The sequence below is a fragment of the Erythranthe guttata genome, chromosome 12 (assembly GCF_056151865.1).
Source record: "Erythranthe guttata isolate IM_541 chromosome 12, IM_541, whole genome shotgun sequence".
NCBI classification, from domain to species: domain Eukaryota; kingdom Viridiplantae; phylum Streptophyta; class Magnoliopsida; order Lamiales; family Phrymaceae; genus Erythranthe; species Erythranthe guttata.
Window position 1 is genome coordinate 8910489 of NC_142544.1, and position 14357 is coordinate 8924845.

At 35.1% G+C, this 14357-nt stretch overlaps 1 protein-coding gene across 2 annotated transcripts; it reads left to right on the plus strand.

The window, feature by feature from the left end:
* The first annotated feature begins 278 nt into the window (after positions 1-278).
* ATGRIP (Golgi-localized GRIP domain-containing protein) lies at positions 279-13237 on the plus strand. 2 transcript variants are annotated; one of them, XM_088826747.1, is made up of 22 exons: positions 451-836; positions 1135-1611; positions 1777-1892; positions 3181-3350; positions 3925-4018; positions 4710-4796; positions 4925-5005; positions 5224-5349; positions 5774-5882; positions 5955-6034; positions 7395-7523; positions 7614-7714; positions 8423-8556; positions 8653-8750; positions 8827-8946; positions 9099-9120; positions 9240-9298; positions 10298-10369; positions 11113-11160; positions 11534-11639; positions 12357-12415; positions 12717-13237. In XM_088826747.1, exons 2-22 carry the CDS (start codon positions 1137-1139, stop codon positions 12825-12827), a joined length of 2397 nt encoding a protein of 798 aa, XP_088682873.1. In that variant the 5' UTR covers positions 451-836; positions 1135-1136; the 3' UTR covers positions 12828-13237. The 2 variants fall into 2 exon arrangements, 1 of the variants encoding a protein (XP_088682873.1); XR_016034856.1 differs by lacking the exon at positions 9099-9120 and having other exon boundaries at positions 279-836; positions 9225-9298.
* The last annotated feature ends 1120 nt before the right edge of the window (positions 13238-14357 follow it).

Sequence of the window (14357 nt, forward strand, 5' to 3'; positions counted from 1 at the left end):
TGTGTCTAACATGTGCATCTTGGACTACACTATCGACAATCATCATGTTAGATTCAGTCCTTCTGTTGCTGTTGTCAAGGGCGAATCCCTCACGCACCAAATGAAGAATTTTGCAGTTTTTCAACAACGCGATCATCGTCGACGCAGTTGTTGTCTCCATGTTTCACGTCTTTCGCCATTTAACCAGGAAAAACCTCGCTACTGATGCCAACTGACGCAGAGCGGAAGGATAATAGAAAATTAATTACAACGAATTAATCCTATAGAGCAAAAGAACTATGGAATCCACTTCTCTAAATATTTTATTAAAATTCGAAATTCTCCCTTCAACATCGTTGACTCTCCCTTCAACGTCGTCGATGTTCGCTTTGGTTTCGTTAATGTCATCGTTAATCATAACTGCGCTAATATTTACCTTTACATCAATAATTAATTTCTATCTATTTCATTGCAAGGATTTAAAATAAGAATGTAAACTCATATTATTTACCAAGTGCAGCAGCTTTGAGTGATTTTGTTTGATTTTTCCCCCAATCCCCAAACTTTTGTTGGCTTTATATAAGTTGAAATAAAAAGATCCAAGTAAACTAAAGCTTGTGTGAACTTGGATCAAACCAAAGAACGAGACACCTCACCCAGAACCCCAACTTCTGCGATGGCAGCGTGTGAAATGCGGGGCCGACTGGCGTTTTGATTCTTCTGCGAGAACACAGCCCCCATTTTCCAGCGCCGTTTTATTTGTATTCGCACGAGTTTAATTGGTTTTTCTGCAATTTGAATCTGACCGGTAGATCTGCACTCGACGTTCGTATACTCTTCGTCAATTCGCCGATCGAGTAAGTGGCCACCTCCGCAATTATCAATTTATTGTATTTGACTTGTTGGATTTTTCAATCCTAATTGATGATGATGTGAAAGAGATATCTGTTGCTTCATTATTATGAATTTATGATCTCTTCTTTCATTTCTATTTTTCGTTAGTGTGCTTGATTTTCTATGATTTTGATCTTCTTTTTTTATCTGAATTGACGATGTTGGCGATGCTATTTGTATTAAATTTTGTTTAAGTGGGTTGGAATCACTTTAGAAAGATGAAGTGAAAGTAATGCCTTTTGGTTTGGACCGATTTTGCAGTAATGGCGGAAGAAGTGGGCGAAAATGGTAGCGTGTTCGAAAACCATGTAGAAGATGTTAAGAAACAGGACGATGAGCAACTTCACCTGAATACAACTGTGATTGACCCGAATCGTGTGAAGGAGAATGGACTCGTTGATGGAAACACAGATAAACAGTTTAATTACAGCCAAGATGAATTTGTACAGATGGTGTTAGAACTCAATTTCCAGAATGAATATATGAAGTCTCATTATAAGGGCTTGAAGAATCAGTTTCTGGACTCTGAGCGGTCTGACCCGCAGAAAGTGCCGCATGATGATACGAGGTCTCTGGATGATGTCAAAGAGCTTCATAGAGAAATAGAATCTTTAAAGAGAGAACTTTTTGAGGAAAAACAAACACGAGGTGCTGCAGAGGAGGCGTTGACGCATCTACGAGCTGAACATTCTGAGGCAGATGTGAAGGCACAAGAGCTTTCTGCTAAACTTGCTGAAGGTTGTATACTTTGTTGTCAGTTTTGAGCACTACTTTGATACTGGATACCTTTTTCATCACAGATAAAAAATGATTTACATATCTGAGTGGTATTGTAATCTGCATATGTTTACCCATATACATTATTTGGCTTGACATATATAATGTTTTATCATTCTGGCGTAGCTCAACAGAAGATGGATCAAGAAATAAAAGAGCGAGATGAGAAATATTCAGACCTTGATTCCAAGTTGAACAGGCTCCATAAAAGAGCAAAACAGCGTATTCAGGATGTGCAGAAAGTACGTGATTCATTTCCTTTTCCCATTTCGTATTTACGATTTTTTTTTCATACCCCCACTTTCAGTATCCTTCCATTTTTGTTGGATTGGTCCGACATCATAATCTTTTATAATTATCCCAACTATCCAGCAGATAAAATACATTCTAATTTTATTGTTCTTTGATATGCTATACATGGCTTGCATAACTCGTGTCTTCGTTGATATAATGACTTGAATTTTCGATGATGGACATTAGGTTAAATATCACATATTTAAGTCCATGATTTGCCCTTTTCCATTTTATAAAGCTTCTGCATATTGCTGTTTCTATTGCTAAAAACATTTGCTTTTATATCTTTTCATTAAGTGCTTTAACTATCTAGAATCAATCACTGAATGCATTCATCGATGGGCACATGAGGCGGCTAGCTTGTAATACGGTTGAGCCTATTGACAACTAAATCTTGGATAAAGGTCTGAGTGACGATTAATACAAGTCTAAAAGAGGCAAATAAACATAGAAGTTAAAAGGCCTCCATGAATTATTATGTTTATTGAAACGCGGAGACGCTCAAAGGAGTTAAAGGCAAGTTCAGTTCAAAACCAGGGGAACACAAATTGAACTTTTGAACCTCGGTGAGGGAGGGAGGTAAAATGAGCCTCCCGATCTCAAGGATCTAAGTTTCTCAAGACATGAAAAAGTACATAATTTGTTTGCCATATATATCATATCTGTCATGAAAGGACCTTCTGTTCTTTAGTTCTTTTAGTGTAGAAGTGCTGGGACACTGAAAATGGAGCCTGATTTGTGGAGTGCGCTGGAACTTACTCTAGCTCGTTCAGAAATGCAGAAATCGTGATGCCTCATAGTTGATATAGTCTATGTAGTTGAAGAGATCTGTATGCATTTCTCTAGTGAAATCCTTTTTCACTATCCTTGATGATGAGTCTAAGTCCCTAGCTCCATTACACAAGCAGACCTTAAAGCAACATTCGCAGATTTTAATTAAGTTATTTTGTTTTTTGTGCCACAAAATTTTGTTTGTTTCTTTGTTTTTTTGTGGAAGAGAGAGTTGGATTTATTGAGGGTATGAGTGGGAGGTTACCCTTATTCGAGGACTGATGTTTCTATCATCTATTTTACCTGTTACCATCCAATGGTTTAATGAAAGAACATTTACTGTAGACTTAGTTGGTGGATTTGACAAGTAAGGGTTTTACTGTAGTTGGCTTAGTTCAATTGCTTATGATGGATTTTTACTGTAATGGGTGTAGTTTGATTTCTTATCGGGATTGTGGCTTTCAGGAAAAAGATGACCTTGAAGAGCAGTTCCGTGAAGTTACTAAGAAAGCTGATCTTGCATCTTCTCAGCTGTCAGCACTACAAAATGAGTTGGAGCGGACACGGCAACATGCGAATGAAGCATTGAAATCAATGGATGCGGAGAGGCAACAATTACGAAGTGCAAACAACAAGTACAGTCTCCAAAAGCTTTGTATCAGGATTTTGCTTTTACATAACTGGTTATCGTATTATGATATTTGCAAATGTTCACTTACTTTGAATTTGATATTTGCATCTTTTGAAAATAGTTGCAATTGTGAAAACCAAAATTACTCTGGATGAATTGCCTCTGTGCTCTTGCCAGTGTCCTATATAAGTAAGTGTTTAAAAGTTCTCATTCGACATAATTACACTACCCAAAGAACAACTCATTCATCCACAAAAAAAACAAGTGTGTAGGTTAAACTATATGTTGAAAATATGATGTCCCTCCATCCCAGTAAGATCATCCTTAATATAAAATGTAAAAGCACTTTTGTGCTTGTAAATTCAGCACTTTTGTGCTTGTAAGGATTCAGTTGTTTGTACTAGATGAATTTTGATGGTGCATTTAAGCAAGTATATGGCCTGACAATTTTTGATTCAGTTGTAACTTGTATGACAATGATAAAACTTTTAATTTGTACCTCGTAGAGTGATGCCTTGGATATGCTTTAGATTTGTCCATGTTTCTTTCATAATGTTTGACAATTCTGTCTTATGTAGACTTCGGGACACCATTGAAGAATTACGTAATTCATTGGTTCCTAAAGAGAATGCTTTGGAGGCAATGCAACAATCAGTTCTGGACAAAGAACAGGTACTCATCAACTCCGTTGAAGGGAAATTAAGAATACTTATGCTATTATGGTCATTCTGAAGTTTGAGTTTGTTGATTTACACATTATCTGGTCTCACGCTGTTACCTATCTACTGTAATTAATGGTTAAATATTCTCACATTCCTATCTTACATAAATATGTGTGTATCCATGTCTCGGTATACATACTAATATGCATGGATTTTTTAGTCTCTCTCTCTCTCTCTCTCTCTCTCTCTCTCTCTCTCTCTCTCTCTAACGCAGTCTAATTTACCCTGAGCATTATGCTGCTACAGTAATAATGGATAAGTATTAGCATTTTTCAAATTCAGAAGTGATGAGATGCACACATAACAAAGAGGACACTGGATCTGTAAGATACTCGAAAGTAAAAAAACATGTGATATTATTCAACATTGCCTCAAAGAAAACACGAATAAAAGGAGAAATAAGGTTGGGTTTACGTAGCAAACTCCTTTACAGAACCAAAGCACGTTATGCAAATGGGCCTATGCAATAAGAAGTTAAATGTTGTGCATGAATATATATTTATTTGAATGATAAGCTCTTGTCAATCACCTCTCCATTCCATGTGCTAGTTTGTTAGTTTCTATATGTTACTACCCTGGCAGTTATCAAGTTCCTGAAAACATTTATTTCACTTTAAGAACATGTGTTTGTATTACTGCAGATGGTAGAAGACTTGAGAGGATTACTGCAGGTAGCCGATGAAAAGCGGCAAGCTTCCATTGCAGAACTCTCTGTAAAGCACCAGAAGGTAAAGTACATGAAGATATCTTAGCAAACTTTGGCTTTTCATAAATTTCATTCCTTCTTTAGTTGCTGATTCTCCTATTCCAAATTGCACATTACCAACTTTCTGGCATTTAAAATTCTCTTTTCCAGCAAATAGAGAACATGGAAGCCCAAGTTGCCGATATTTTAGCTGAGAGAAGCCGAGCAACTGAAACAATATCATCTTTGCGGGTACTCTTATAACTCTTTCTCTTAAGTATGGTTCTTTTAAAAAGATAAAGCAGCAGTAATTAAATTACAGTGTACTTTTTTGTTTCATCTAGATTAATTGATTAATTTCTTGTGACATCTTATCATTTCTCCCCTCCATCTTACAAAGAGAATGTTGGTGCTTCAATTTTCAGATGCTAAATTTAATCATAAGTTCATTTCTTTTTTCTCTTTCCCAGACTTTAATTGTGGAAAAAGACACCAAGATTGCGGAGATGGATGTTGCTTCTAGTGGTGAAGCAGCAAGACTTAAGGCTGCAATAGAGACTTTAAAAGGAGAGCTCAATCATCTGAAAAATGAACATGTATGATTATTTCTTTTGTACTTCCCATATTGCATGGATGGTGTTTGGTGTCACTTATAAGTCCCGTCTTGATAACTTTCCATTATCAACCTTATATTCTGTATTCAATCTCACACTTTGTTGGTTAATAGGCATAAAGTGGATTTTAAAAGTTGATTTCTGATAGTGATCCTTATTGTTTTCGATGCTCAATATTTTGTTTATTACATTTACTCTCTTTTTTTTTTTTACGTATTAACATCAATTTCTTTGAGGTAACAGAAGCACAAGCAAACATAATGTGTTGTAGAAGTGGGAATATAGAATTGTAGGAATAATTGGACTCATGGCGAGTCTTAGCATATATAGAATGCAATGTTTTGTCAAGTAAAGTTCAGTCTTTAACTATAGAATACTAAGGATATAAGGCTCATGATTCATTCAGGGGAAAGAAAAAGAAGAATTAGAAGCTGTTTTGCGGTCAATTAGATCAAAACTGGAGATTTCTGAGAGTAACCGGATTCATGTCGAAGTCGAATCAGCAAAATTAAGAAGTACTTTTCTTCCTGGCATTTTCTTTTACATTTGGGTCATGGAATACCATTATCAACGTTTTTCTTTATCAGGTCAATTGGAGTCAGAACTTTCCGTTCAAACTCAGATGCTGAATAGCAAAGATGCTGAGCTTGGGGAAACCAGAGAAAAGGTGTGTGTGTGCGTGTGTGTGTGTGTGTGTGTGTGTGTGTGTGTGTGTGTGTCATTTATTATTATTATTTTTGCATCTGCTTTAAGGAATATCTAGATATATAGCAGCCAACTTCTCAGTTGCATACTGCCACTTTTTTCTAAACTTTGCGAAGATTTCCTTTATTATATATAAATTTCATGACATATTAAGAGTAATTACAGCATCATTTTAGCTTCATAACATGGGATAAACGTGGTTATTGTGAACTAGTAAAACTATGAAGTGGATGAATAAGTCATTTTTGTTTCATGGGGATGGGGTTTCATGAGTGATATATGAAGATTTACTAAGTATCTGAAGAAAAGAGAATATTAAAGATTTTACAATAAGGGAACTCAGTCAATTTAAAAAAATATTAGTAGTACAAATAAGTAGCAGCATCCTAAAAGACATGGAAGCTGGTTTACATAGGAAAGCGACAGCGTATGAGTGACAGAGTAAATCTCATTCAGATGACAAATCTTGATACTATTGTTTTAGCTTAAATAGTCATTGGTCCATGCTTCCATTGTCATATATTCGCCTTGCCGGTCCTACAACTCAAATCAGGTCGGTTATGTATGGTACTGGAATAGTTATCAGCAAGCTAAAATGAGGAACAGGGATATCAATATTTAACCCTGTATGAGGGTTTGTATGTTGTGCCTGTTCCTGAATGCTTCCAGAAGGTACAAGAGGCACCGCATATTTTGCCTCCTTCCCAATTTTTCAGTACAGACAAAAATATTGGTAATACTCCTAATGTCATGTGGAATAGGGCATGGCTTTCTTAATGTGAATTAAGTAGTCTATGTTATTGAATGTCACCGATAGTATATTGCATAGCTGCTCCTAAATATGCAATATGATTATGCTTTGGGAGGTAGATCTTTGATACCTTGGTATCACTTTGCAGAAGTCTGTATGTGGTTTTAGATTTCATCACTCTTAAGGTTTTACCCTGTGATCCACTAATGACAAGTTCAAGGAATAAATGCAAATTCATGTTTCTCAGTTGTGATGTGAAGCCGCATTTCAAAAATGCAAATCCTTTTTTGTGTTCAGTGAGGATATGGGTTAGTATTTAGTCTACCGCTCCGAGGGTATTAGAATGTTACTTTTTGTTTATATTTAAAATCATCTATCTCAAATAAGAAGCAGTCAGAAAGTAGCAATAAGGAATTACTTGATCTGTCTGGTAGATGCATAACATCAGATTCTAGTTCAACTTCATTTTTACAACTTCTTTCTGATACACATAAGAGTAACTTGGTTGTTAGGGGAGAATTCATTGTAAAGCCCGTCTTCACATTATCTTCTCCACAATTGCAAATTGCAGATAAATCGCATTGAAAGTGAATTTGCTTCTTACAAAGTTCGAGCTAATGCTCTACTTCAGAAAAAGGATGCAGAATTAGCCGCTGCTGGAGAGAATGATCAACTCAAAGCTCTTGAGGAAGCTCTTAAGGTGAAATAATTCATTGTTCTATTTCATATGGAAAGAGAGAAGAATCTTTGTGTCTTGCTTATCATCAATCATGATATTGATTTTCCTCAGGATGCTGAGAGGGAAATACTATTAGTGTCAGCCGAAAAGGATAAAGCTATCCAAGATCTTAAAGATGCTTTGACTAATTCTGGAAAGGAAATCTCAGCCAGGTCATGACTCATTATGTTGTTAAAATTCATGTAGGTAGAAGAGGAGTTTCCTAACTCTGCTTCAGAAAGAGTATCAGGAGAAGTAACACATGAAGAATTATATTTCACTCTTTAAGTCGTTTTAAACAATGCTACCGGAATAAGTTTTATGTTCACCGAAAAAACCCAGTATTAAGTGCATATGTGTTCTAACCAATCTGACCTATTTGAATCCACTCTGGTTGGATGAGGACCCCAAAGCACTTGGTTATTGGCCAATCCGCCGGGCAGAAAATTATCATAATCATTTCTTAGTTTTAGATACAAAAACTTACTAAGGCATGCTAGGACAAATTAAGACATGTTGGGAGCAAATGTAATTTTTAATTAAACCCGAATTGGGTAATGCTTTAGTATGGAAAAACTTTCAGGTTGGAAAGAAAACAAGGAGTAAGATTTAGATAACAGGAAAAATGCAAGGAAAAAAATCAATGATCTGGGTGCCTTGTGGTTCATTTTACTTTGAGTTTATGATCTATTGAATTTTTCTTTTGCTCTAAATTTTCGATATACTAAAACATCATTAACCACCTTTAATTTTTTCTGTTTTCAGTGAAGGAGATGCATCCTTCACTTATCTTATGTTTTAAAGTGGATTATCCAAGTTCTTGTGGCAGATGAATTTGATTTTGATTGCTGATATGTCAATTCAAATGTTTGTATCTTCAGGGATGCATCTCTCAGTACTGCAGAGCAACAGATTAAGAGTTTGCAATTGAAGTTTGACTCTGCTCTTTCTACCCACCAATCCGAGAAAGAATCATGGGACAGAAGCCTTCGAGATGTGGAAGAAACATGGCGATGTACTCCAATCATCTTTTTCCTGTTAGCTTATTTCTGATTTACTTATTTTTTTTCACTAGGAAATGATCTCTTTGACTAACATTGAAGCTTCACAGTGAGATGTCAAGCACTGGAAAGGCTGAGTGAAGAGTCTTCCGGTCAAAATTACCAAAAAGAAGTAGAAGAGCTAAAGTTACGTTGTAAAATGTTGAAGGTTGTAGCAACTGTTGTTATCTCATGAGTTGAATTTTGGGTTATTGTTCTTATCATGGCACTATTATATCTCGTAGGAAGAGCAAAGTAATTTTCGTGATCTTGCTGACAAAATGATGGAGGAGAAGGATAATGAGATCTCTAGGCTGTTGGATGATAATAAGAATCTACATCAATTGCTGGATTCAAGACCATCTGTATGCCCCTCTCTACATAATACCTGCCTCTTTCTGTTCAAATTTGATGTTCAGTCAGCCTTCTTCTACCAGTATATTCTATGTTTCATTTTATGTTTAGTCATGGCCTGTCAGTCTTTAATATTTTGACCTCTTCTCTTAATTATTTTCAGGTTGACTATGATGACCATACAGGTAAAAGATTCAACTTATAAGCCGTAAAGATAATGTTATAATCAGAAATTATAATATCACAATGCTAGCGCTTAAGGGGTTGGCTGGAGTTTAATTTTTTCAAGGTTTTGATGGTGCAGCTTTTCAGAAGCACGAATCCTCAAATTCTAGTACTTCAGCGGCAGAGCAACAGATACTAGTATGCACTGTTTTCCCTGTTATGGAATCAGAACTTATTGTTTATTACATAAAAATTTGTCATTATTTATGATCATCTATGCTTTATCCTAATATGCATGTGGAATAACTTTCAGCCTTCTTCAACTGCCATTTTTATGTTCCCTAATATCAATATAAACTTAGGAAGGTTCTCAGAATTGTACGGCCTTCTAGTGAAAAGACGCTTGCTTTAAGAAGAGAGATTTGTCATATTGATAGTTGTCATATGTAAACAGTTGAATTAAAAAATAATTGGAGGGAAACTTCAGCTAATATGAATAAGATGGATATCTGATTCTTTTGGTAACTGTTAGTTGGTAAACTTGCACATACATCTATGTGCAGATCAAGAGAGTTACAACACCTCACACTTATATTCTTTCTGTTAGCAAATTTGTACCATAGAACTCTAGATTTGATGGCTAATATTTTAAGAATCTTTCTTGGATAGTTTCAGCATTTTTTGTTTCGAATAAAATTCCCGCCACGATTCTTTTTTCAATTATAGTAGTTATTTCTCTCTCTCTCTCTCTCCAAAAGAATTTATCTGTTAATGTGAACAGTGAAAGGACAAAAGCAAGGTTATGTCATTTGAATTGTAGTTGTATCATCTATTACATGAAATACATGCCAGTGGTTGAAGTGCTTCAACGCTTGGCTGCGTGGTTGCATAAATGTAAAGGTTCCGTTTCACGAAATCAGATATTGGATGTGTGTATGTGTTTGAGAGATATGACCTTTCTATTTGTTTGTATACATGTGTGTGCATGTAGATGCATAGAACTATAAGTCTGTAATTGATAAGCCCACTGAAAATTTCATCTTTTTCTGGTTACAAGTTTGATCACATATAAAGATTATCTTGTTCCCTTCTAACTATATTAAGAATTTTATCTCCCTCTAGGATTGAACTTGAATGTTGAAACTTTTAATGTGAATCATACTTGTGTCATTTTTTCATTGAGTTGTGTTGTTTCAGATTTTGGCAAGGCAACAAGCGCAAAGAGAAGAGGAGCTTTCTCAAACACAGAGGCATATTCTCGTGCTTCAGGTATGTGCTATAGATTTTCTTTTTTTATTGTGCATTGTTCTAACTATAAAAGCAACTTATGAACACAAAACCTGTTTGAGTTTATTTTGTCATTTGATAAGATGGGCTTTGTATAGAGTAGGGATGTTGAGATAAACAAAACAATTACTGGGTTGACACAAAGAAGAACTTAGCCATAGTAAACTGGAGAAACGGAGTAAAAGAGGAAGAGGAGGAGAAGTGAACACATTTACTCTAGCATGAAGGCAAATTCACATGAAAATAATAACAATTTCTAATGTTAAATTCGGTTGGAATAAGATTTGAGAAGTACTAAAGACTTTAATGACCCATTGTGCAAGAATAAGGAGGACGATAGACAAGAATTATGGAAAGGAAATACCAATCATTAACCTAATATCTTGGAAACCATCGCAATGGCCCTTTTTAAGATTCAGTTTCACCTTACTTTTTATCCTTGCAAATGTGTACCAAGTTAGATTTAAGATGGGTAACTATTTTGTCAGATTCTTAATCCTAACTTAAGACTCGCAAATAATATTTCTATTGTAAAGCAGAAAGTATCAATGACATTTACTTCTAGCCTTCTTTGAGGTGAAAACATTCCCCAGAGTTACTTCTTCTATCTTTTTTTTTTTTTTTTTTTTTTTAATTTGTTCTTTCTCGTAAGCCTTTATGTCTGGCATCTGACATGATGTATTACATCTGAGTTTGCTCTCTGATGGTCGTTTGCTTTAATGCAGGAGGAAATTGAGGAACTGGAGCATGAAAATCGCCTCCACAGGCAACAGGTACTTTATAGTGCTAGTTTCCGTACCATGTCATTTAGAAGTGGCAAAACACACGGAATGCAAAATATTGGATAATAGAATTTTATGAAGCTGGAAGAATATGTTTTATGTCCATACAAGTAAATATTGGATAATAGAATTTTATGAAGCTGCAAGAACATGTTTTATCTCCATACAAATTGTCATGCTATCCGGCTCCAAAAGGTGGCAATCAATGAAAGCCTCTATCTCACAATCTCAATCTCACAAACATATCCAAGACGTCAACCACTATTTGGATGAGGCGAATTTGCCACCAGATAAATATTGTTCTATATATCCATTGAGATTGTGTTATTACCTTTATTTAGTCGTATGATGATAACATGTGCAGGAAGCTATGTTGAAGGAAGAACTCCGAAACATGGAAAGAATGGAGAAGAGGGAAGGAGTGGATCTGACATATCTTAAAAACGTTATCTTAAAGCTTCTTGAAACAGGTATGTTCGCATTCACTGTCTCTTCCTCTCCTCCTGCACCTCGTCATTCATGATCAAACCCAATCCCCGATTTTATAACTTTATTGATTTCATTTGCTAATCAAGTAATATTTATTTTTTCTTTCCAATTCATCAAATTGACATTTGATGAACTATAGCTGATGTTGGAGATTGAGGGATTTATGTTAGCTGATTTTGTGCTTTAAAATTTGTTTTGTTATCAATTTTTGTCTTTAACTTTTTTGCTATAGAAAGTTACCTGTAACTTAGGTTGGAAGTTCTTGTTTTAGAGTCCTTTTAAAATTGGTCAATCATTTAGTTTAGCCTTTTAAGTTGAAGAATCATTTTCTTAATCCTAATTTCTTCTAGAAATAAGTTAGTTGATACGATTTCAATGCTATTAATTTCCTAGACACCAACTCAACAAGCTTGATTTGGCTCCAAATCTGTCCCACTTGAGCTTCGATAAAAAAAAGATAATCATGTAAGTATCCTAGATATCCATAAGTTCTTCATCATACGAAACATAGAAACAGAAGATATCTATAGGAAATGACTCATAGTGAAGTCAATTATTTTCATTATCGTACGCCTAATTATTTATTTTCTCAGTCATTATTTGATATTTTTTATTTAATTTTTAGCAAACATACGGTTTGTCAACAAAATGAATTTTCTGTTATACTTTTAGTTCATAACTTATGCTTATGTAATTAGGTGAAGTGGAGAGACTGCTACCAGTTGTGGCGATGCTTCTTCAGTTCAGCCCTGACGAGGTGAGTTTATTTATTTATTCCTTTGCTGGACAATTCTCTATTGCCACAGAAATGTATCTATAAATAGATTTCTGGAATTTGCTGCACTGTTTTCTTTTTCTTCTGTTAGCATGAGTGTTGAGTCTTTCATTACTTGAAGTGCATGCAAACTTATCTTTGTTGCTAGTACAGTCGTGAATTTATATTTCGTTTATTCCATTCTGATTAAGTGAAAAAATCTTTGAAGTTTATTGACCTGATATTTTTGGGTTCTGCTTCGATTTCATATTTGTAACAAATCTTATCGAATGTACAATTGTAGATGCAGAAGTGTCAGCAAGCCTACCGCTCTTCAACCGAAGTCCCGCCTAGCCCAGCAAGTGATTCTTCGGGATCTGGGCGGTCTCTCTTCTCTAGGTTCACATTTTCGTAGCATGTGTTTGATTAATTAATTGCTTCTTGAGATTAAATGATGCAAAAGGGCTTATTGTTCATTGCCACATGGAGGAGATGCGATCAGGATCGACTTTTACATTGTTAATGTTACGATAGATTCCTAGTATGGATACACTGTTAAAGATCTGTACGAGGATGGGAAATTGTGATGCTTCAGATATAGAAAACAAATGTGAGACAACAATAATAATGGTCAAATTTATTTGTACATACAATTTTTTTTCCAACTTTTGTATCCGTTAATATAGCGAAGCCGTGATTTCTTCACACGACTAGGAGAGATGCTAAATATAGAACAATTTCGGAATAATATTAGTGTTACAACTATTCATATACTATTTCTTTGAGAGAACCCCTCAAACAATGATTTTTTTTCATTAGACGTAAGCACACTTTTTATTTAGCTTTGACAGTGAGACATTGACTAAATGTTTCAGTAATTGGTACTAAATTTTTAAGTTACTCGACTAAGTTTTCGTCGACTAATTTTTTTGTTTGGTCGACTAAGTTGTTTTTACCAAGCTAGTGAGTTTCTCTCCCCTATATTTCGCTCATTAAATCTCCACCACCAGTAAAGTTTCGATATTAGATATATACCAAGCAGCAAGTTCATATCATTGAATAATGCAGCAATAAGCTTCAATAGTCTCTCTTATTTATTTTTCTGATAATGAAGGAATCTGCAGTCAAGTTAAAAAATAATTAATTAGAAAAAGTCAGTTTTGGCATCAGCTAATACTCTTCTTCGACGAGGGAGAGATCGCAGGGCAACGAGAGATAGAGAGTGCAATCGATGAGGGGTAACTCAGATCAAATCATAAATTAGAGGATTTATTTCGAATAAAAATCTAATCGACTTTTATTGAAGTAAAAAATAACATCTATTTTTACCTCCAATTATGCATCTTACCAAGGCAGGGGCAATTTTTTTTTTAGGATGTTTTGAAACTGTGTAAATAAAATAGGGTTGTTTTAAAGGATGTAAACAAATTAGAGTTTGTCGCTACATGGCGTGGCGACTTCATGATGTGTCGGTGACCCCACACGCCTCTCGCTTCTCGCCCCTGGCCTCAGTCGCCGCTCTCTTTGCCCAGTCGTCGCCCCCAGTTGTCGTCGCCGCCGCCACCGCCCCTCCACGCCGGTGTTCATACAGATCCACTCCCTCTTCCAATTTCTTCAGCCAGCCAAGGTAATTTGTTGTTTTTTAATTATTAATTAAGCATTGTTATTTTTTAATTAGTTGTTTTATAAGTATGTGTTTGATTATTAATTATTTAATCTTAACATGTGGTTAATTATGTGTTTACATTAGAGCATTGTGTTTAATTACTAACCATTTTTATCACGTGTGTGTTAATATACCTAATTTTGGAGTTAGTTAAAACATGCCTAATTTTACTTAATAATTGATGAGTTGTTTAGTATTCGATTTGTAGTTCTATTAAATAAAATAAAATTAAAATTGATAATTAATAATTATTTCCTTAATTTTTGAAGATTGATGGTG

Bases quoted from the DNA above. Each gene is read 5' to 3' on its own strand.
- ATGRIP (XM_088826747.1), top strand. From the start codon at position 1,137: ATGGCGGAAGAAGTGGGCGAAAATGGTAGCGTGTTCGAAAACCATGTA. The intron at 4,019-4,709 runs GTACTCATCAAC...GTATTACTGCAG, and splicing joins CAGTTCTGGACAAAGAACAG to ATGGTAGAAGACTTGAGAGG. The intron at 5,350-5,773 runs GTATGATTATTT...TGATTCATTCAG, and splicing joins ATCATCTGAAAAATGAACAT to GGGAAAGAAAAAGAAGAATT.